Source organism: Vanessa cardui, chromosome 19 (genome assembly GCF_905220365.1).
Source record: "Vanessa cardui chromosome 19, ilVanCard2.1, whole genome shotgun sequence".
Taxonomy (NCBI): Eukaryota; Metazoa; Arthropoda; class Insecta; order Lepidoptera; family Nymphalidae; genus Vanessa; species Vanessa cardui.
This window is the reverse complement of record NC_061141.1, coordinates 5,185,908-5,208,474: the sequence shown is the minus strand read 5'-3', so window position 1 is coordinate 5,208,474 and position 22,567 is coordinate 5,185,908. Positions and strand designations below refer to the sequence as shown.

At 30.5% G+C, this 22,567-nt stretch overlaps 2 protein-coding genes across 11 annotated transcripts in view; one reads left to right on the top strand and one right to left on the bottom strand.

The window, feature by feature from the left end:
• Nucleotides 1-728: 728 nt before the first annotated feature.
• Nucleotides 729-22,567, top strand: part of LOC124537936 (carbonic anhydrase-related protein 10) — a 65,273-nt gene continuing 43,434 nt past the window's right edge. For both annotated transcript variants that reach the window (XM_047114908.1, XM_047114907.1), the window contains exon 1: nt 729-907. The gene's annotated coding sequence lies outside the window, so the exon portion shown is untranslated. The remainder of the gene's footprint in view (nt 908-22,567) is intronic.
• On the bottom strand, nt 1,896-13,650 carry LOC124537934 (GATA zinc finger domain-containing protein 15-like). 9 transcript variants are annotated; one of them, XM_047114898.1, is made up of 25 exons: nt 13,503-13,647; nt 12,951-12,992; nt 12,239-12,280; nt 11,762-11,812; nt 10,935-10,979; nt 10,503-10,526; nt 10,322-10,363; nt 9,698-9,745; nt 9,315-9,452; nt 8,807-8,857; nt 8,159-8,209; nt 7,743-7,817; nt 7,362-7,430; nt 6,753-6,821; nt 6,470-6,538; nt 6,176-6,244; nt 5,907-5,975; nt 5,769-5,825; nt 5,289-5,351; nt 5,165-5,209; nt 4,906-5,064; nt 4,529-4,745; nt 3,748-3,887; nt 2,939-3,064; nt 1,896-2,080 (listed from the first exon to the last, which is right to left on the bottom strand). In XM_047114898.1, the coding sequence occupies exons 1-25, from the start codon at nt 13,582-13,584 to the stop codon at nt 1,938-1,940; spliced, it is 1,986 nt and encodes a 661-aa protein (XP_046970854.1). In that variant the 5' UTR covers nt 13,585-13,647; the 3' UTR covers nt 1,896-1,937. The 9 variants fall into 9 exon arrangements, with proteins under 9 accessions (XP_046970854.1, XP_046970855.1, XP_046970856.1 ...); XM_047114899.1 differs by lacking the exon at nt 12,239-12,280 and having other exon boundaries at nt 13,503-13,650; XM_047114900.1 differs by lacking the exon at nt 5,907-5,975 and having other exon boundaries at nt 13,503-13,646.

Below are 22,567 nucleotides of genomic sequence, written 5' to 3'. Positions count from 1 at the left end.
TTCCAATTTCAAAACTTATTTTTATAGACTATACTTTTTACTCCAAGTAAAAAGTTAATTTTAGTTATGCAATATGATACCTTATGTATTTTCGTATTCTAGTTAAAATGATTTTTGATTAAAAACTTTAATTTTAATCCAATATTAATAAACTCATATAAAGTAACACTGACTGTTATAATTGTGTATAGAATATTCTCAGTGATTTTATAACGCATAATGTTATTATAATCGCCTGTATTGCATACTTATCTCGAACGCCACACATAGTTTGAATATACTCAACATGATTAAATTAGCAAACAAGAGGCTTCCCTATACAGTGTAACCTCTGTTAATTAATTACCTCCGGAACCATAGCTCTTTTATATGTTTCAACATTATTTTTTTAATATTTTGATACCTCAATTCATTACACAAGAGCTAAATCTCTATTTTAATTAAAGATATTCTCCGAAAACCCGCCCCTGTAGCCTTAGCTCACTGAGACGTGGTTGGCTTATTTTTTTTTCAACACACTCATTCCCGCCTCTGCGGCCCTCCCAAACAAACAGTCGAGTACTTTAAAAACAAATTTTCAATCACATAAAACTAAGCTCTACCACCATAACTTAAGGTTAAATTGATATTGCAAGCGTTTGTCGTATATGTCATTTTGGATGTGAAAATTATGAGTTCATTTCATGAAAGCAGGGACAGAATGTCATGAAATTCAGTCAGTTGACCGCGAAGCTTCGCGAGAGTGGACGTGTTTGAGGAGCAGTATTGTCGCGCTGCCAATATCCGCGTAAAACTTTTCGCTTATTAAAGTTAACGTGGAAAGTTATTTAATTTAAATATATTTTAAAATTAGTGGTTAGAAAGTTGGAAGCGGGCAAAAATTGTATACTCGATATATTATAAGCAGGTAAGTTGATTAATTATTTATAATATTTATTATGAAAAGTGAAAAAATAAATAAAATAAAAATGATATCAAAATGAGTTTGAACACCAGCTATAAATATAATTTATTACATTAAAAAAATGGCCAATTTTTTTAATCATTAACATAAAATATTTTTATTACTAAATTTTTAATTAAGAAAATATTAAATCAAGTTTCTACTATAATTTGTCTAGCTTTTATTTCATTGATTTTTATATTAATGCAATAATCTTTAAACGTTTTATGTATTCATTATTATTTATGACTCTTATCAATTAAACCAAAAAGTTTTTAACCCTGTCATATTAAAATACTATTAAAATTATAATTAGACGTAAATATATAAAAGAAATTGTCATTAATAAATTATTATTCCATTTATAATAAGTATCGCTTTTAAAAACCTCCAATTATATATACTATTAATTATTTTTTTAATAATAAATAAAAAGTACGATTACATAGTTGTCTATAGTATTTAAAATTAAATCTACGTAATGAGGAAATTAAATTTTGTTTTAGAATAAAATAAAATTATCGTAATAATTTTATGCAAATTAAATACTTGTTTTATTAAATTGTTAAATGTTTAATGAAATATAATCTGTTTAATATGCTTTGGTATGTGTTTAAAAATATGTTGTAATACACAATATCATAAACGATGTGCATAATTTAAGAATAATTATTTTGATTATAGTACAAATTTCAATAATTTTAAAGTTAATAAAAATTTGGATTTGATTCCCATATATAAATAATAATAATAATTTAAAACTACAACTATTCCTTACATTAGTATTTTTGAAAATTATGATATATTTTAATATATTCTTAAAAGAGTCCCAATGATTTTATTTTCTATCAAAAAAGTACCGAAGAGCTACTCAATTATAAGCATTAAAAAGATCAACTTTTTATTAGTGATAAATCGTTTTAAGTTACTTTTTTAGTAAAACAATTTTTTGTATTAAAAAAAAGTGTATTTCAATTAAAATTCAATTGGGTCATTACAAGACTTTAAGACCAAAATCACAGATGCTGTACTGTATGAAGGTGGAAGCGTAGAATGCGCTTTCAGTCAGTTCCATTTCCTGTGCATCAGTTGAGATGTCAGTAAGAATTTGAGCCTTAGCTAGCTGAACTGTAGAATCTGAAAAAAAAAAACGATTAAAAATATAACACTTTACTAATGTCCCAGTACTGGGCTTATCATGCGAATATATGGGCTTATCTTTTGCAAAACGCTTCTTCAATGCGTATTGATGACATAATATATTCACGTGAAATATTTTTATTGCAAAGCACGAGATGAATTAAAAAAAAAAACAAATTAAGCACATTAAAATTAAAGTTCAGAGGTGCTTGCTCTAGTTTGAACTGGCGATCTTTGCTTAAACCTAATGAAAGTATGATGTTGATGATTTAGGGCATAGGTCCTCAACATAATATAAACTGTACAGGAGATATCATCGTGCAACAAAACAAACAAACACAACGCATGTAATGTTAATACCCTCTACCATGAGAGTGATCATATTCAATCTGAAAATAATTCTACCAGAAGGAGATCACATGAACGTAGAACCTATTGCAAGCCCGTCAACTACCAAACAATAATGCTCAGTATTTTTATTATTGGTATTGAAGTAATCACTAACAATCAGGCGTATTCGCTCCACTACATTATAAATAAAAAGTCTAAACTCACAGGGCACGATATTATATCAAGTCTTCGGACGTCTGGTTACAGTCTATATTAGACCCCACGCAAAATATTCCAAAATAAAAATAAAAATTTATATTTTTTATTATTGCGATCACTTTTGATTTTTGTCATTTTAACAAATTTATTTTACTTATCAAGATACTATCGATTCGGAATTTGATTGTACCGACAAGAAACGGCAAGTAACTAAATATTTTCACTTATTATTTTATGAAACAGTATAATAATTACACAAATTGTTATCTACACTTTCAATCATAGTGTATAAAATGTCGAGTTTACCTGGGTGATCGAAAGCGTTCCTTCCAATGCTAAACGATGGGACTTCGTTGACGTATGACACGGTTTCGCTCTTCTGTAGCTGAAGGTCTTTCCTGTTAGGAATAACGATGGTAGACACCACGGATTCTGGAAAAAAAACCGGTGATAAAGAAGCCTTAGAGACTGATTTCCGTCACGGTAGCTTTCTATCTCCTGCAGAGTTACAATACTAACCATAGTGCTCACGCAAAAGATTAGCCCTACTTGCTTGGGTAGTGGCTAATCACAGGCTGTTAATGAAAATACTTAGATGAAAATTACCAATAACCGTCATTATTGTCTTCTAAGGTGTAAGAACTTCGGAATTTGCATTAATAAGCACACCACCATATCAACAAATAAAAGATTGCTACCTGACTACGCTATGGTAGTTGCATTGTTAACCAAGAAAATATATATATATTATTTAAAACTTACTATCATAATTAATGATAAAAATAACGTTAAATAATGAAAATAGTTTAAACTTGTAAACAACTGGCAGAAATCTGCCCAAAAAATGCAGTTTTCTCAAGGCTCTTCATTTCTGAATACACGACATTTTATATACACAAGTATATATCTGTTAAAAATATTTTGAAAAAGGTTCTATGGAGATAAAAAAAAATTGTGTTGAATAGACAGATGGATTAATAAAAGGTAACTATCATAATTATTCCTATCATAAGCCGATGTGCTCCTTTTTCTACACTTGTTGTCAAAGACAAAATATATACAGGCATGTAAGATTAAAAACTATCTTTGTGTTAAAAGAAAAGAAAAATAATTACTGTAATTAACGTAGAGATAGTCCACGTTGACAATGGGTTCTCTTCCGCGACGATGGAACCGGAAGTAAGTGTCTTTCGAGTAGAAAGTTAAGTTACGGAATTCGATGGCCAGGACCAATTTATCAGTTTCTTTGTTGATGCTGAAAAAAAATTTGATGTTTTTCATATTAGTGGTTTCAAAACACTCAGAAAAAAATAGTTGTATATAAATAACTGTATAGTATTTTATTAATTATCTTCGCTAATATTACAAAGAGGTCAAGTCCGTTTATATGTAGCGATAATCTCCGGATTTTAAGTATCAGTTCGGAAACTTTTTCACCAGCTAAAAGCTACATTGTACCTGAGTAGATAGCAATAAATTGATATATACTATTTTTTTCTGTGTAATCAATTAAACCTCAAAATCTAGAGCAGGTCACTGGCATATACGAATATATATTTTCTGTTTACTTCGAGTGACAATAAGTGTGCGTTCACCGATTTTCAAAAAAATTGTTACCACGACCTTCACTGATGATAAGTCACTTCCACTGTAAAAAACATTTCCTTTCATCGTCAATGCACCTTCAACCAAAAACAAATATTATGTCAACCGTACCTTTTAGTTGCATTGGTTCACTCACCCTTCAAATTCAATGCAACAATAAGATATGCTGTTTTGTGGTAGAATATTTGATATGAGAGTACCTTATTTTATTTTATTTGTACTTCCCTAGGCAGTTTTGTACAAAAACCTACCCCCAATTAAAATTTAAAGTATAATAATAATTAAACTTACTAGAACTCCTCAATTCTGCCATTAAGTCCACTGTATAAAGCATCATGGGATGTCATCGTTATATTAACTCTTGGAAGGAACGACGTGGACTGGGTTCTGTACATTGGGTCTGGTACTGGGCCTTGGGACTCCTTGCACTTGGAGTTCTCCGCAAAGTACTTTCTGATACAGTAAGTGTCGAAGACTTGACAAGGCCGTTCGATGTTTCTATCCTCGCCTTAAAGAAAAAACACTTTTCTTAATATTGGAAACTATATTTAAATGCCTACGATATAATAAATTTAAAGAAATTTATTTGAAAATTATTTCGCGAGGGAGTGAATGAAGTTGATAGATTATGTTAGGGTACTTAAACAGAGTTACAAAATAAATCTTACCATAATTATTGTTGTTATTGTAATTATTGTTGTTATTATAATACATGTTGTTGTCGTAATTAAATCTGTTGTTGTAGTTGTTATTGTTGTTGTAATTATTTTTATTATTATAATAATTGTTGTTGTCGTAGTTATTGTATCCTCTACCGTATGAATAATCTGCAAGAATAATCTTGTATAAAACACAACTCAAATCATATTTAATTTAAAAAAAAAGGATTTAAATTTGGAACATATATACATATATTCTTGTACTTACAGTTCTGACCATTGCCGTACAAATAGTTAAGAATGGCTGCAAGATCTATAAAAAAGATAGATGAAAGTTTTAATACTTGAATAAGTTTAGAAATATTTGAACAAAATATTAACTATGTACTTACTGCTCTGCCCGATGTTAGCAACGTTACCGATATTACCAGAAGGACCCAGAAGTCCACCAATGTCTGTAATTTTTCAATAAAAACATTAAATTCATTTTAAATAATATTCATAGACTCATAATAAGGTTCATTTTAATAAAGTATATTATCACAAAAAGTAAACGCTTTTCAAACGCTACTAATAGTTCCTATAAATGGTATCATATTTGAAAGATATTGTCTTGTGTAATATACCTATTAAACTATTTTAATAAACTCTTTATTCCTTCGAAATACAGTATAATTAATTACTCGTATCTGCTTATTTTGTATTTCAGCTATTCGACGTTACTGAAGAGAGTTCCGACCAGTACCAACTTTAAATGCCTTCCGAGGCGAATTAATACACTGAGAGTTTCTGGGCAGAAATGTCTAATATTATTATCATTCATTGCTTTGTACCAAGGATCTAGATTATGACTATAATAATCAAATACTCACTACTTTGTCCGACGTTAGCGATGTTGCCGATACCCAAGCCTTGTTGTCCATTAATATCTGCAGATAGACATTTGTGTGTCAATAAAATATTATTCATAATTTATGTCAAGAAATATGGTAATAATAAGTATTACTTACTGCTTTGTCCGACGTTGGCAATGTTACCAATGCTACCCAGAAGGCCTTGTCCTTGTGATCCTCCGGCATCTAATAAAAAACGATTAAAATTATATCAACAACAACAATAACAGCCTGTAAATTTCCCACTGCCAGGCTAAGGCCTCCTCTACCTTTGAGGAGAAGATTTGGAACATATTACACCGCGCTGTTCCAATGTGGGTTGGGAGAATGCACATGAGGCAGCATAACTTATATAAAGAAATAAAGTAATAATAAATATTACTTACTGCTTTGTCCGACGTTGGCAATGTTACCAATGCTACCAAGAAGACCTTGTATTTGTGATCCTCCGACATCTAATAAAAACGATTGATATTATGACGTCGATCAATACACAGAAGTTTACTTATCTTCTATCTTGTGTTTAAGAGAAGAATAGAAGATTGATCCACCGAACTGAGTCCAGTGGCTTTAATCTCGATTAATTCTAAGAGTTTTCTCAGTTTTATACATGTTAATGTATCGTTTACATTTGGTAATATTCGCAATCAAAAAATATGGTAATAATAAATATTACTCACTGCTTTGTCCGACGTTGGCAATGTTACCAATGCTACCAATAAGACCTTGTCCTTGTGATCCACCGACATCTAATAAAAAAACAATTGATCAATACACAGAAGATTACGAATCTTCTATTTTGTGTTTAAAAGAAGAATAGAAGATTGATCCACCGAACTGAGTCCAGTGGCTTTAATCTCGATTGAATTCTACGAGTCTTCACAGTTTTATACATATTCATGTATTGTATAAATTTGGTAATAATCACAATCAAGAGATATGGTAATAATAAATATTACTAACTGCTTTGTCCGACGTTAGCAATGTTGCCAATGCTACCAAGAAGACCTTGTCCCTGTGATCCTCCGACATCTGAGAAAAAAACGATTGAAATGATGACGATGATCAACTAAGAAGATTACTTATCTTCTATCTTATGTTTAAAAGAAGAACAGAAGCATTATCCACCGAACGGAATCCAGTGGTTTTAGTCTCTATTAATTTTACGAGTCTTCTCAGTTTTATACATATTAATGTGTCGTATAAACAACACCAACGACAGTCTGTAAATTTCCCACTGCTGGGCTAAGGCCTTTTCTCCCTTTTTGGGAGAAGTTTTTTAGAACATATTAAATCGCACTGTTCCAATGCGCGTTGGTGTAAAACATATGTGGCATAATTTGTATGAAATTAGACACGTGCAGGTTTCCTCACGATGTTTTCCTTCACCGCCCATCACGAGATGAATTATAAACAATTAAGCACAAGAATATTCAGTGGTTTTGCTTGGGTTTGAACTCGCAATCATAGGTTAAGATGCACGCGTTCTAATGACTGGGCTATCTCGGCTCAGTCGTATAAATTTGGTTACAATCGCAATCAAGAGATATCGTAATAATAAACATTACTTACTGCTTTGTCCGACGTTGGCAATGTTACCAATGCTACCCAGAAGGCCTTGTCCTTGTGATCCTCCAACATCTGATACAAAAACGTTTCAATTAATTTTTTTTTATGGTATAGGTTGACGGACGAGCATATGGGTCACCTGATGGTAAGTGGTCGCCATCGCCCATAGACAATGACGCTGTAAGAAATATTAAACTGATGAGTGGGTGGTACCTACCCTGACTGGCTTGCATAAAGCCCTACCACCAAGTAAATTATGACGATAATCAATACATGGAAGATTATTAATCTTCATCATCATCCACCAAGCGCATCCGGTGGCTTTAGTCTCGTTTAAGTTGTACGTATAAATTTGATACAAATTTTGACTAAAATAATACTTACTGCTTTGAGCGATGTTTCCAACGTTACCGATTGAGTTTGAGTTCGAGTTTGAATTTGACTGACCGGTATTGACGTCTGAAACAAAATCGCTTTATTTGTATTCGATACTGATAATATTACTAGAATTCATTAATTACTTTATTGATCCAAAACGATACGCCCAATTAATTCTGTCCAAAAACATACAGTTCTTAAGTGACAGCCTGTAAAATGTATCACTTTTGGCAATATGTAGTCTTCCTTAGAAAGTTTTAGGCATGATTTCATCTTATATGTGTAGGTTTTCTCACGATGCTTTCCTTTATCCCCGTGAATCGGAAGGGTATTATAAAAATGCAATACTTGCTTGTATACAAGCCACATAGTAGACGGTTAAAAGGATATTTCGATTTATTAAAAAATATTTATTAACTCACTAGCTTGAACCACGGTAGCAATGTTACCAAGTAATCCCTGTCCTTGAGCATCTGTAAAAAACAAAAATAATATATAACAATGCTCTTTTGGCTGCATATCGGCATTAAAGAGAAATTTTATATACTAGTCAATAATCCAGCAGATATTTTAACGCACAAGTGCACATAACGCGACATAATTTGCTTCCGTATTATCTGTCTCTCATTATCCAACGGCCTGGTAATCGGTTACGACCGAAAGATCAGATGTAAAACCAACGGCTCGAAAACTCACTAAAGTTTAAGAATATCAATTAAAAGGACCTTACTTTATAATATATCTTAAAAGCAACTGCTTACTTATAGTATTGTTATGAAAAATTATTATTTCGTATCGTCACCAATACGTCACCGAACTTGGAAACTAAGATGTTGTATTCCTTGTGCCACGCTCGCGTTTTAGGGGGGTTGATTATTATATGTCAGGCAAAAATAGCTCTTGCCCTTTCTTGGAGTTCCAGTATGCTTCACAGCAAATTACATCAAATTTTGTTCATTGGTGATCGTGAAAGAGAGTCAGATGGACTGACAGAGTTACTTTCACATTCATAATACTAGTATATCAAATCAAATCTGATAATAAAATAAAATAAAATATGATATACTTACTACTTTGAGCAACGTTAGCTACGTTGCCTACATTGCCCTGGGATCCATTACCTGTAATAATATAACCTAATTAATAATAAAGAAAAAAATATCGTATAATATCTGTAAGTTAGCTACCGATTTAAATATAACTTATTGCACTTGACAGCTTAGTTTTTGGAAAAGGTGGCAGTAATAAATATTGAGCTTGTGTTTTACAACTTTAAGTTTTTTTTTAAAAATACAAAAAAGTTACGCCGTCTACATTAACTTAAAAATTAACCTTTTTTTACTTTTAATTACGTTCAAGAAACTGATAATGTTTTGTTAATTTATGATGTCATTTAACGTAAAGTATTATGTGTAATTATTCTAAGAAATCATGATATCTTTACTTTCTCACATCTCTTTTTAGCTTATCTTTTGTTGATAAACTAAAATTAAACCAATACCAAAAATTTAAAACAATAATAAAATCTAGTTCTTGCTTAGTTAAACCAATCATAATCAAATAATTACTCGTACTTACCATTTTGTTCGTTGTTGTTATTATTATTATTGTTGTTGTTGCTATTGTTATTGTTATTGTTGCTATTGTTATTATTATTGTTGTTACTGTTGTTGTCTCCCGAGTTCGAGTTACCGTCAGAACCACTCGTGTCTACATCTGCAGCCACAATAATTTACGAATGAATCAAATTATTTAAAAAAAAATTAATGTTTTATGAAATGTGTCAATATTTTTAGTTAAAATATCGATGACGATGTTAATTTAATGATGAATTATTTTAGGAATATATAGATTTGTGAAATTCAAGTCCTCAATAAAACCGTTTCAAAATTAAATGTGTTATGTACATGTTCTTAACATAGTGAGTTCAAAAACAATATCCAAAGCATACGACGACTTACTTGCTTGAACAACCGTGGCGATATTACCAATAGAGGTAGATCCGAGATCTGCAAAACAAAGGTTATGTATAGAAAAGATGATACTGATAACGTATTATTATTTTGACAAGGTTTAGAGCTAGTTCTACGAGGCTTCTCCAATGCGTATTGGCGATTACACTTTGTAGATAAATTTCATTGAAATTAGATGAGACCAGGCTCACGGTGTTTTCCTTAACACAAATTAAACACATGGAAATTCAAAAATGCTTGTTTGGCTTAGAACTCGTGATCATCAGTTAAAATACATTGATTCCAGGTTATCGGCTATATCGGCTTTTAAATAATATATATTTTTTTCATATTTTTTTATTAAATATATTACTTTTTTTTAATACCTATCTAGGTAAGTGTCATTGCTCATGTGTTTAATTTTTGTTTTAAATTCATTCGATCGTTTACTAATCGTATTGTAATATTACGAAAAAAAATTTTGAAAGAACTTAGAGAGAACTTAGTTGAAAACTCTTATCTGTTAGAGAAAGAGAAAGCTTCAGAGAAAACTATAATCTCTTATAGACATAAATGATTTCTGCCGGAAGAGTGTAAGTTAAAGTATTATTTAAATATACATATACTACTTACTGCTCTGGGCAACGTTGGCAATGTTTCCAATAGAACCAAGATCTGTGAAAAAATATTATTATTAAAATCCATTTTAAGTCAATCATTGGATAGAGTTCCCCATTTATCAATCTTTCATTCATGCGTTCACATTCACACAGACATTCGTTCTTGACAAAATTATAAATAAACGAATACATACTACCGTTGTTTCCCTGACCGCCATCTGAAAAACAGATATTCTTTATGCAACATTTGAGGTGAACGTTTATCAAAAAAACGTTACTAGGTTTTGTTTTTGACTTTATTTGTTTAAATGATTATTAATTACAAAACTTAAATCAATTCTACGTTAAATAATTTAATTTAATAATTTTTTTAAATTTAATTTAATCTTCATTGAATTTAATATAAGAATTTAACATTAAGTGCTTAAATATATACAAATATGAATTAAACACAGTAACTGTATTAATTTTGAATAGTATTAGGTATAACAGTTACATATCAAAAAAATATTTTTCAAGTCAATGACGGAATATCTCATAAAAATAAAGTGCTACGATAATCATTTATTAATAATTTCGCCAGTGTTATTAACACCTTTTTTAATATAAATAATAATTAAACTTACTGTTCATACCGCCGAGGTTCGCTAAGGATCCCAGCGAACTGATATCTGTGGAAGACCATAATTATAATTTACACAAAGTAATAAAATGACCTTGTAATATTTCTGTTATTAAATAAATATGAAAGTGTAAGTATCAGAATCATGGATACTATGTATAAATGTAAGACTCGTGTTGTACAAGACTTTAGAAAATATATTTTGCAACGGCTAAAATCGTATTTACGAAGATGACCGACCGAACTAGACAGACTAAATTGTCTTTAAGATTCAATCCGAAAACTAAAAAAAATCAGATGTTACTTTGTCAAACTACAAACGCCCTATATGTGATACCAGTCGTAGTCTCATTAGTCTTCGCGTCGTAATTTACTACCCCTCCTACCTCCAGTGTTTTTACCAGTTGCCATCTTTAGGCCAAAAGGCCACGTATTAATTTGGAATAAAGTTCAAATTACAATGTTATTAGAGCCAAATTATTGTCAATCGATTATTTAAGTAAAATAGGCTTGCTAGGCGATAATTACAGTTGCACAAAATTTCTTCTGAAGTTGTGTACTTTAAAATAATATTGGCAATAAAAATAGATTTGAAAATTGTTTAACGTTATAAAAATTGAAAAAAACAAATCTTTATTTACACAAGAACATAATTTGCGTTCAGAAAAATGTATTTTTTTATTTTCTGTTTGAACAAAAATTTTAATCATGTCATGAATCTTTTTAAAAACGATAATGTATTTTTTTTTTTGCAAAAAAACTGTCGCTCATCTGATTTTTGACAGATGAGTTTCAAAATGCCATTAAAAATATTTAATAAATAAAACTTACATCCAAGAGCATTGTTGCCGAGATTTCCTATACCACCCAATGGTCCGATATCTGAAAAAATATTATAAAATGTATCTTCTAAAATAAAATATATCTTCTTTACTTCACTCATTGCTGGACTATAGCCTCCCCTTTCTAAATAGAAACATATTCCCACACACTACTCCGATGCGGGATTCACAAATGATATATTTTCAGCAACACATTCAAGCATATTCACGAGATTTTCCTTCAAAATCACAAGGTGATACATAAACAGATAAAAATTCAGCCTATACAGGATTTGAACCCACAATTATCGGTACACATATCACCATTGGGCTAGTCTGGGAAAAATATTATTTCGTAAGATCTTTCTGAGTATGGATACCATATAGAATATTGTATTTATTATGATATGTTAAATCCTTTAAATATATTTTTATATCGGCTTAGTAAATTATATACTATCAAATAAAACCGACAAAATATACTTACTAGCTTGTGCGATGTTAGCAATATTACCGATTGAGCCTCCACCTTAAAAAAAACATAAACGAATACATTGTCATAGTTTTTTTTTATCACCGAAATAGGCAACGGCATGTGACGATACAACCTAAAATTTTGTGAATCAGTATATTCTTATCAGAAAATACAAAGACTTTTAGAGCTGTTCATAATGAAATATATTATAAATTAAATTTTACGTGTTATGTTATGAAAAAATATTAAATTATATATAAAATAAATAGACTATTGTTATTAGTTATCGAGGAAACAAAGCTACATAAAAAAAAATTATCAAAATCGGGCCACCCAGTGAAAAGTTATGCGGTAACAAACATAAAAAAAAATACAGACGAATTGATAAACTCCTCCTTTTTGAAGTCGGTTGAAAACAATATCATTTTTAGGTTCAATAGAAAAATTATGCTAGGTCGCTAATAGTCGAGTTAGTAATGTCTGCGGACTACTTACGCAGGTATGGACATTGCATACAGTCTACCTTCAGTTCCTCAAGATTAACGGTTGTTATCAAACTATACATAAATATTATCAGTGATACAGACAAGGAAATATCCCTAGCCTTTTTATATCGTTTTTTTTTTAATTAGAATTGAAATAGGTTCTCACCAATTTTGGGTACGTTGACTATAAAAAAAAATTTAATCTTTAAATTGTATCAATTAATACTTAAAGTACTTACCGATGTTTCCTACAGATCCATCTGAATTATTAAGATCAGCAACTACAAAGAAATAAAACTGTTATACATAACCACACAAATTATCCTTTTAGAAAATCTATAAAATTCAACCGTATTTATAGTCAGCGAATAAAAAAATGCATCACTTAGGTTCTTATTAAAATTGAACACAATATTATTAAATAATTAAAGAAGTTCCAATATGTGCTATTAATAATAATTAATGTTTTAATGAGAGAACTTTAATTAGGCTTAATAATAGCAATTTTCTTAGAAAGTATTTCAGGAAGGACGAACGAATCTTATTAAATAATTATTAAATCACTTTAACCAATACATATAAACACGCTTGTGAGTATTTACACTGTGTATACACACACTATGTATGTGATTGTGTCTATACAGACATACAAAGAGTCGTGATGACGAAAGTGTTACACTTTTCAGCCTAATTATTATTCGGAAAGTGTCTGTATTGATTGTTTTTTTTTTTATATATACGACGACATAAAAAAAATATAACAATTATTATTAATGATCACAAAGAATTACCACTAGGTATCCTCAAGTCATTTTTTGATTTGCTACACGAACAATACACGAACAAGAGCGCAAAACACAAGGCCTTAGTCATTTTGACCACAGTTGGTTAAATCGAAATACACATTGCGATTGATTGATTAATTTGTATATTTATATTCACTGTTGTTTGTAATCGCGTGATTCGTTTTTGGTTCAATAGTAAATATATTTGATGATAACATAAAAAAAAATCATATAGATACAGGTTGATGCTTAAGTTCAGTATTTTATTTTTTAAATATACATATGTTTGTATGATATATCGTTCCGTTAACATGTAAACAATTATTCGGTTCAGTAAAGCCTGTAATTATACGGCTGCGTTTGTCGATGTTTTTCATGTTGCAAATACGAATACCTTCTTAATATGCATACATAAGTAGATTTATTAGTTCTTCCATCTTTGTAACGACGTGTTTTGTTTTGACTAAGTTCAATGACCGAATGACATAAGATAATTTTTTTACTGGAAATATGCAAGAGTGCCAAATCACGTAGAAAAAGTTTACATGCTGTTATTTTTTTTTTAATTACTTCATAGTTAATGTACTAGTATATCATAATTTGTATGACATATATCTTTATAAAGTAGTTAATATTCCTAACACCGTCAACGCTTATGAGCGGTGATGACCACTTTCATGTGGCAGTGTGTTATTGTACAAAAAATAAAAATATAGTAATTATTATTATTTTTTTTAATTTTTTATGTTTTCTTTGAACCCCTGTATAATATATGCATATGTATATCGTAACAATTAATCGCATTGTTAGGTCTAATCTGACACGCGTTTATATGCAAAGTGATTTCATGCCTAAGTACATTATTTGGGCAAACGCTAGGGATGCCAATTATTTTGTATTTTATGGACACGATTGATTATTATTAGCAAGAGATGTGTGTTAAAACTGCTTGGATTTTATTTGATAAAAAAATCGTCATACAAACGGATAGGCTACTGAGATCTAGTGTTCATTGCATATACTCAAAAAGTCAGGTGCCTCAGAAGGTGCCTCTTTCAATGGGGGAATATTGAAGTACTTGGCCTTCAATATTCCCCCATTGAAAGATATCACCTATAATTTCGTATACCCTCTTGCGTTATAATAATTCAGGGCGATATTTTTTATAGCTGTATGTAGTTTATAAGCTACGATCTGTTGGTAGTTTTTGTTTAAAAAATGATAATTAATGTAATTTAGCAAAATATATAATGAGTTGTTTGTATCGTTGCCAACAATTGCAATAAATAACGCACAATAATTATATTAATTAACAAAATTCAACTATTTAAATTAAACTAAAATATTTAAGATTGATGGCGGGATCGTCCTGTGTTCAACCCGTTAATATGGTTACTCTATCACACGCTCGTTTCAGATCAAGGCTCAATAGATCGAGATTAATAGATTTAATTAACCTACCCAAATCTTTGTTTTTGTAAAGTTAATTATAAAAGGCACTTTTAACCTGTCGAAGTTGCAGTAACTTCATGCTTAATATACTACTACATGTATACATACATATGATACATACATGTATACTACATATATATTTTAAAAACTACCTTCTTCAACGTTTTAACCTTTATTCTAATTTTATTATAGTTATTTTGTTTTGGGAAATCTAAAGGAGATAAACTTTTTTTGGATAAAGTTGTCGGCTTCAAATTAAGAAACTTATATTTTGTAAATATCTTTTATATTTATGCTCATTATGTACTCATAAAATGATAGCTAATGGATAGAATTGAATTAAACAGTTTTTTATTTATTATTATATTATTTTCCACTTTTAGCGAAAAAATTAAGGCAATGATATACATCGCGAATATATTAAAATTTCAAGGAATAATATGTTAATTTTTTAAAAGGTAAAATATTTTAAAACGTAAAGCATTAATTTGAACGATTGCATTCATTAGGTTTTACGTTACGTATTAAAATCGTAACTTACTGTAACTTTATTTTCATTTAATGTTTAGTGGTTAGTATATAGGAGGTTAGCGATAAGTAGAAAAAAATAAAGACAATTTGAGTAAGAAAGTTGCCAGTGTTTAATTCCTATGAATGGGTCGAAATTACCCCACTTCGATTTTAAATCAACATTGAAATATATTCTTCTAATGTATTTATAAAAAAATGGGCACGTGTACTTATGTACGCGCGTGAGATGTAATACTTATTTAATTACAAATAGTTTTTTAATTGCATGCAAACAATTAATTACAATAAATAATAATCTTATAAATAATAAAATGTGTTACGATACATGTATATTTTTAATACTACTATAAGTGTTACTGATAAAATTCACAATATTAACGTGTAATAAAATCTGCATTTTAAAATAACATAAGTAAAAGCGTGCAGTTGTTTAGTTAGTTGCTCAGCACTTTTGTTAAAAAATGCTAAGTAGGTAAGTGATCTATCTACCTATTGCTTATTTACATATCAATTTGAATTTATTACACTAAATAGAAGACCATCATATTTTCGTGATAATCACTCCTTCATAACACACACGTTAATACAAATCGTTAATCTCCTAAAGCAATGAATCAATCCTAAAAAAACATTGATATTTAGCTACATAATTTCTGGGTTCTAAATTATATTTATGCCACACATACTAAGCAAACAAAATATTTGTTTGTTAAGTCAGAAATAAATACCTGATTGCAAAATAGGCGTTGGTTAACTTGCTTGAACAATAATATGAATGACGAGATGGCATTAGTAAAAAGAAAAACAATTAAGAAATATAAAAAAGTCAATGAATTTAAAGCATCTTCAGGCACAGGTGTCAAAGGACGGAAAAATGTTTCCCGCAGACATTGTTACGAAACCCCTAACAGCTTCTAACCGAGGGACTATTCAGATTAGCATATTTTAAAACGCACCTGTCATTAGTCTGAAGTTCCCACAAGGTGTTAATTTCGAAGTCGTCCCTCTAATCCTTGTCTGTCCGGTTTCCGATTTAGAACATTTAATTAAAGACTTTGTAATATCGCGAAACATTTAATCCTCGATCGAGAAAACTAACTTACTCGATAAAAACTTAGTTTTAGTAATAATCAATTTGCTGATGATCGGAATGGTTTGGAAGAAAAGTTCGGTAGAGTTTAGTTTAATTTACGAATTTTACTGGAATATAATAATTCTTTTTATCATATATTTACATGAACTGAGTATTAGGTTCTCAGGATCCCGGCTTCTTTAAGGTACAATATAAATAATAAATAAAAATGAGACAACATCACATACATTACTCTGATCCCAATGTAAGTAGCTAAAGCACTTGTGCTATGGAACATCAGATGTAAAGACAATCACACAAACATTCAGACTCAAGACAAAATAGAAAACTATTGATAATCTACATCGATTCGGCCGGGAATCGAAACCGGGACCTCAGAGTGGCGTACCCATGAAAACCGGTGTACACACCACTCGAACACGGAGGTCGTCTTCATATTTTGATGAAGAAAATGTTATGATATACCAGAAATAATGTAGCTTTCTAACAATCACAAAAAAGGATCATAAATTCCTTAGATTTACCCCAACATACAAACAAGTTTTATATCTTTATAATATTGTCAAAGCATTTCAAGATTACGATGGAAGCAGCTCCAAAACCTTCCTCTCAAACACAGACGAGACCTTATTCCAGCAGTGGAACATTAATAGGCTGATATGAATAATGCTTAAAATGTAATGAAACTTAAATTTAAAGCTAATGTGTTTTTTTTCATAATAGTTTAGGTTTAAATATTAGAATAAGTAAAATATCAGATAATACCACGAAATCGGCCAGTTTGTGAAGTGAGATCCAAATTAATGATCGTATAAGCATTGCGGATATATGAACAAGATATTTCTACTGTTTCACTTAAACTAAAACAAGATTTATAAAAATAAATTAGTCGTAAACTTTGCCCAGATTTATTCAATGTAGGGTACATTGTACTGTGTCGATTTGGTCTTTTGATCGTGAGGTTTAAAAAGTAACAAGAACTTGCTGAAATACAAACACCATTACTACCAAAGGGCGGCAATAAAAAACGATCTATCCGAAATGTAAAAAGTTGACGTGTGAAAGTTCGGCATATTGTTGGGAATGGATGAGTCGTTATATTAAACCGCGGGGCGCCGCAGTCAATTTCATAAAAAAAAAAACTGGAGTGACAAAATGTTGAGCGGTTTTAATTTGGATACGGTATTTGTGGACTCTTTTCAGGTGACTTTTATTTTTCTGTGCTATATTTTTGTTTCTTTCGTTTAGTTTTATGGTAAATGAAAAATAAAACCTACTATCCACTAAAGTGCACATGCTTATCCACTAATCCGCATTAGGGCAGTGTGGTGGAATAAAGTCCAAAATCTTCTTCTCGAGGGGAGAGCCAGTGCATAGTGCTGATTAACTTTTTTTTTACTTTACTCGCTTACTTCATAGACTCAATATATTAGAAGCATTATAAAAAATGTCTAGGGGAAATTAGGGCCTTTGTATATTACATTCATTACGTTTTCTGTCTCGTTTACCAAGTTGCATAATTGCTCAGCTATACAAATAGCTGTACAGTGTACGATAACACTATAGAGGGAATAGCTACTATATGTTATTAACTTATTAATAAACGTTGTAAAGTAAACACGTAAAGATGCTAAACAGATTTTTTTTAACTAAGACATATATTGCGTACTACTAATTACAAAATTCTAATAACATTTTTGAAGTATAAATTGATTAAGATGTAACATTTGAAAATAGAACATTATAATATAATTACTGTAAGTATGACAAAGTTAATATAAGCTAATATTTCCATATATTGTATATATATATAGTCAAACAATAAGCGGACTGATACATTATTATTTATTTTTTTTTAATAAAAAAATGCCGCGTCTGAATTTATTTAATCAATGTTTAGATAGGAGAAGTTTTTGACTCAGTCATGGTAAAGAGGCTCTTTGTATAAGAGTGCTCTTTTTACGAAGTTATGGCTTCTGAATTAAATTCGCTTTTCTTTAACACCACTTCATCGCGAGGTAACTTTATTGAAGGGTACAAATAAACAAAGTTTAGTTATTTGATCTTTGTGACGACGATTTCTTTTAAACTTCGAGAAATATTTTGGATATTACCCAAATTTATTTTTTATATTAAAGCTTGAGTAATCATAACTATTTATAATACAAAATACCTATTATGATAGTTTTTCGTGTATCAAGATTGTTTACTAAGAATTTTACTCAATAAAATATATGTTGCAGTTTTAGGCAGAAGCTCATCCCCTCTTAAGGAGAAAGTTCTAAAGCTTATGAATTCTACCATGCGGGTGGAATAAGCTTTAAGACTAACAACATAACTAACAATCCTTCCCGACTTCGTACGTTTAGTTCATGCAAAGTTACCCCGAAGTTTACCCCTCCCATTTAAAATTGACATTTCCAAAAATCATTCCTTAATGAGTGTGTAAATAAAATTAGTAAATACACGAAAATTTAAGTCAGTCGGACATTTAGGTTCGGAGATCACATGATAAGTGGTATTTAGTTCAGAAATAGATAAATTGAATTATAATTTAGAATGTTGAATGTTGAAAAAATGATTTGACATTAAATATAACAGGTTATAAAAGACCGCCTTATCGCTAAGAGTGATCGGTGACATAATTACATTATGATAATATTTTCTATATCATCGTCATACAAAATAACGCATTTTTTTATATCGTGCGATGCACTTATTAAGAAATAGTGTTATTTTTAAAACTAATTTTAATGACGTTTTAATGCATTCTAAATTCAAATTTTTTAGGTGCACACTTATTATGGGAGTGTAAACTGCTTCGTTACGTAACGCGTTACGCCAGGCTGTCTGGCATCCCTTTACACATATTAGTTGACAGCATTTTATTCTTGCCACCATTTCACGCAATCAATATTTATATAGTAACTAGTTTTAGTTCATATTTGTATATATTTAAGCATTTAATGCTATTAATTCTTATGTTAATAAATTATATTTTATAAGTTAATAATAATTCAAACCCAAGTATTTTAATACCAACAAATAAAAATTGGTCAAGGTTCCAGCGATTCTTAACGTGTAATTTCAAGTTAACATTACATTACTAATGGAGCGCGAACGGAAGAATTAAAAAGATTTAAAAGTCTACCCTTAACACTTTTTATTACGAACCTTGGAAAAACAATAAAAACGCACGTTAATGTACCGCAGGGTTTTGTTCATTACTGGTTTTAACGTCAGAGATAAAAATATTATAAAGAAATGTCACATCCTGTAAATGCACAACAGCTGAGCTAAGACCTACTCCGCCTTTGAAGAGAAATGTTGGAGTTTATTCCACTATGCTGCCCCAATACGAAATGGTGAATAAACATATGGCCGAATTTTATTGAAACTAGACACATGCAGATTTCATCACGATTGATTTTGGATAGCGTTTATTTTTTAGTGTTGGTTTTTTCCCCAATCGAATAATGAGAGTGAAGGTGTAGAGAATTAACTTGCGCTTGTACTTGGCACCATAATATGCTCTGCGTATTAATTCATGCTGGTTGATCACCCTTAAGGTTGGCTATCCCGTCCCGTCCCATTGCGTCCCGTAGCCGAAGCCGGCCAGAAAAACGTAGAGAAGGACAGTCCTGTCCTAAAATAACAAAACCAAAAGAAGCATTATATCTATTAGAAATTAGAAATCCAGATGGACGAACAGCGAAAAGACCATTTAAGCCTTCACTTGTATAATATTTTTTTATTTATTTATAATGACGATTAACGACAAAATATTTTCGAGTTAAATTAATTACCGTCCAATGATCCAGCAAATCCGACGTGTTCCAAAGCTAAAGGCATTAATTAGCCTCTGTAATTAATTCTTATTAACTCGGACAAAGCGTTTAATGAGAAAGCATGACTCGTGTTAACATTATGTTATCTTTTAAAGATAAGCTGAATTGGAATCGCTTGTTTATATCAACTATTTATCTAGTAAGCTTTTAGTTTAATATTTCACTATCCGTTTCACAGACTCTTTTTTAATGTGACGACGAATATTATTGCATGAGCCGAGATGTCCCAGTGGTTAGAACGCGTGCATCTTAACCTATGATTGCCGGTGCAAAATTAGTGATTTTTTTTTGCACTAATAGACAGAAGGGTTAATAAAGGTTTAGGTAAACGATTAATTAAGGTTTTTGTGTAAATAAGTTGTAAAAAACAACCATAGTTTAACATGTCGGAAAAAGCAACAACAAAATATATAAGAAAAAACTTGTGTCCACCCTTGCGAATCCGGGAGTGCCTGATAGTATTTGTTAATAATATAAGAACTGCATTTTTAATTTGATACGCTACTATATTTCTCAATAAATTATTGTTATTATTATTATAAAGATAATATATCCGTTACCGAAACATTACTTCGACATGCATATTATACTCCCAAAGAAACTTTTATTCTTTATAAAAAAATATATTATTTCGATCCAGACCGTGTAACTACATCTGACAGACGGATATCCTCGGACAGACCGTAAAGCTCGGTGTAAATACTTGAAATTTTAACAAAGGCTCGTATAATGTAGATGAGTACGAAATAAAAATCAACCCTGTCAGAATTCAAAGTGTTCAAAATTATTATGAAAGAAAAATATCGTATGATATCTCTTTATAAAAATAAATATTATACGAAAACTTTTTCCAAATCCAAATGTTTATTTATTGAAATCATTATGAATACACTTGCTTGTTGATTGTTACAAATATTTTAATTGTGGTCAGCTAAAGGTAAGTGGAAGTATAGTATGTAGTGCTTAATTTGTGTTCATAATTCATCTCGTGCTCGGCGGTGAAGGAAAACATCGTGAGGTCTAATTTGAGTGTCTAATTTCATAGAAATTCTGCCACATGTGTATTCCGAACCCGCATTGGAACCGCGTGGTGGAATATGTTCCGTACCTTCTCCTCAAAGGGAGAGCCTTAACCCAGCAGTGGGAAATTTACAGGCTGTTGTTGTTGGTAGAGTATATAATGAGTGGGTGTTACTTACGCTAGCGGACTTACACAGAGTTCTACGTACCATCAAGTAAGAGGTACCTTCCTCACCAACAAATCAGACCAAAAAAAACTCCAGCAAAAGAAACTCGGTAAATTCTGCAATATTTATTTATGTTTTAGTCTAATATTCTAGTATAGTGTTATATACCAGCACTCCTGGTTATAAGTAGGTACATAGTGATGTGATTACTCACGGCGAGGCGTGTCGAGCCGCGGGACGCAATTATATTTATTATTTAAGCGACAGCCATTGCAGCCGGATTGTCTCGTTGTATATTTAACACAGCTGTTTTCATGCTCATTGCTCAATGTTGAACATTTCGTCGGGTAATTTGTTATGTTTAAAATTATAAACGAATTTATTTCACTAAACGTTTAATCCTTAGTTCTGTGATAAGACCTGATATTCATGATAGCAGTGTAATTGACTGTTTAAGCTCAATCATATAGATCTTCATTTATTTCAAAAATTGTTTATTTATTTTGTATTAATTGGTGACTGATTTTATTACGTCGCATTGAACTTATTTTCAAAAGACCTTTACTTTTCTACAAAACACGATTTTCCACTACATGTTTTATAAGGGTATTTAAAAATATTATAAGATTTTGAATTACAATGATGAAATCTATATTTAATATTATAAATGTGAACTTACTCTGTCTGTCTGTCTGTCGATCTTTCACGAGTAAACAGCTGAACCGATTTTGATGAAATTTGGTATGAAGCAAACTTGAACTAGACAAGAACAAGAAAGGACATAGACTACTTTTTTTGGACAAGGACGATTACTAATGGAAGATATTTCGAAGTCAGAATTATGAAAGAAATAAAATACATGAATTAGTTTACTCAAAATATTTAATTGTAATTTTAATTGATTAATTTATCACACAAAACACCCACAAAGTTACAAATTTACAAATATTCGAAAAGGTC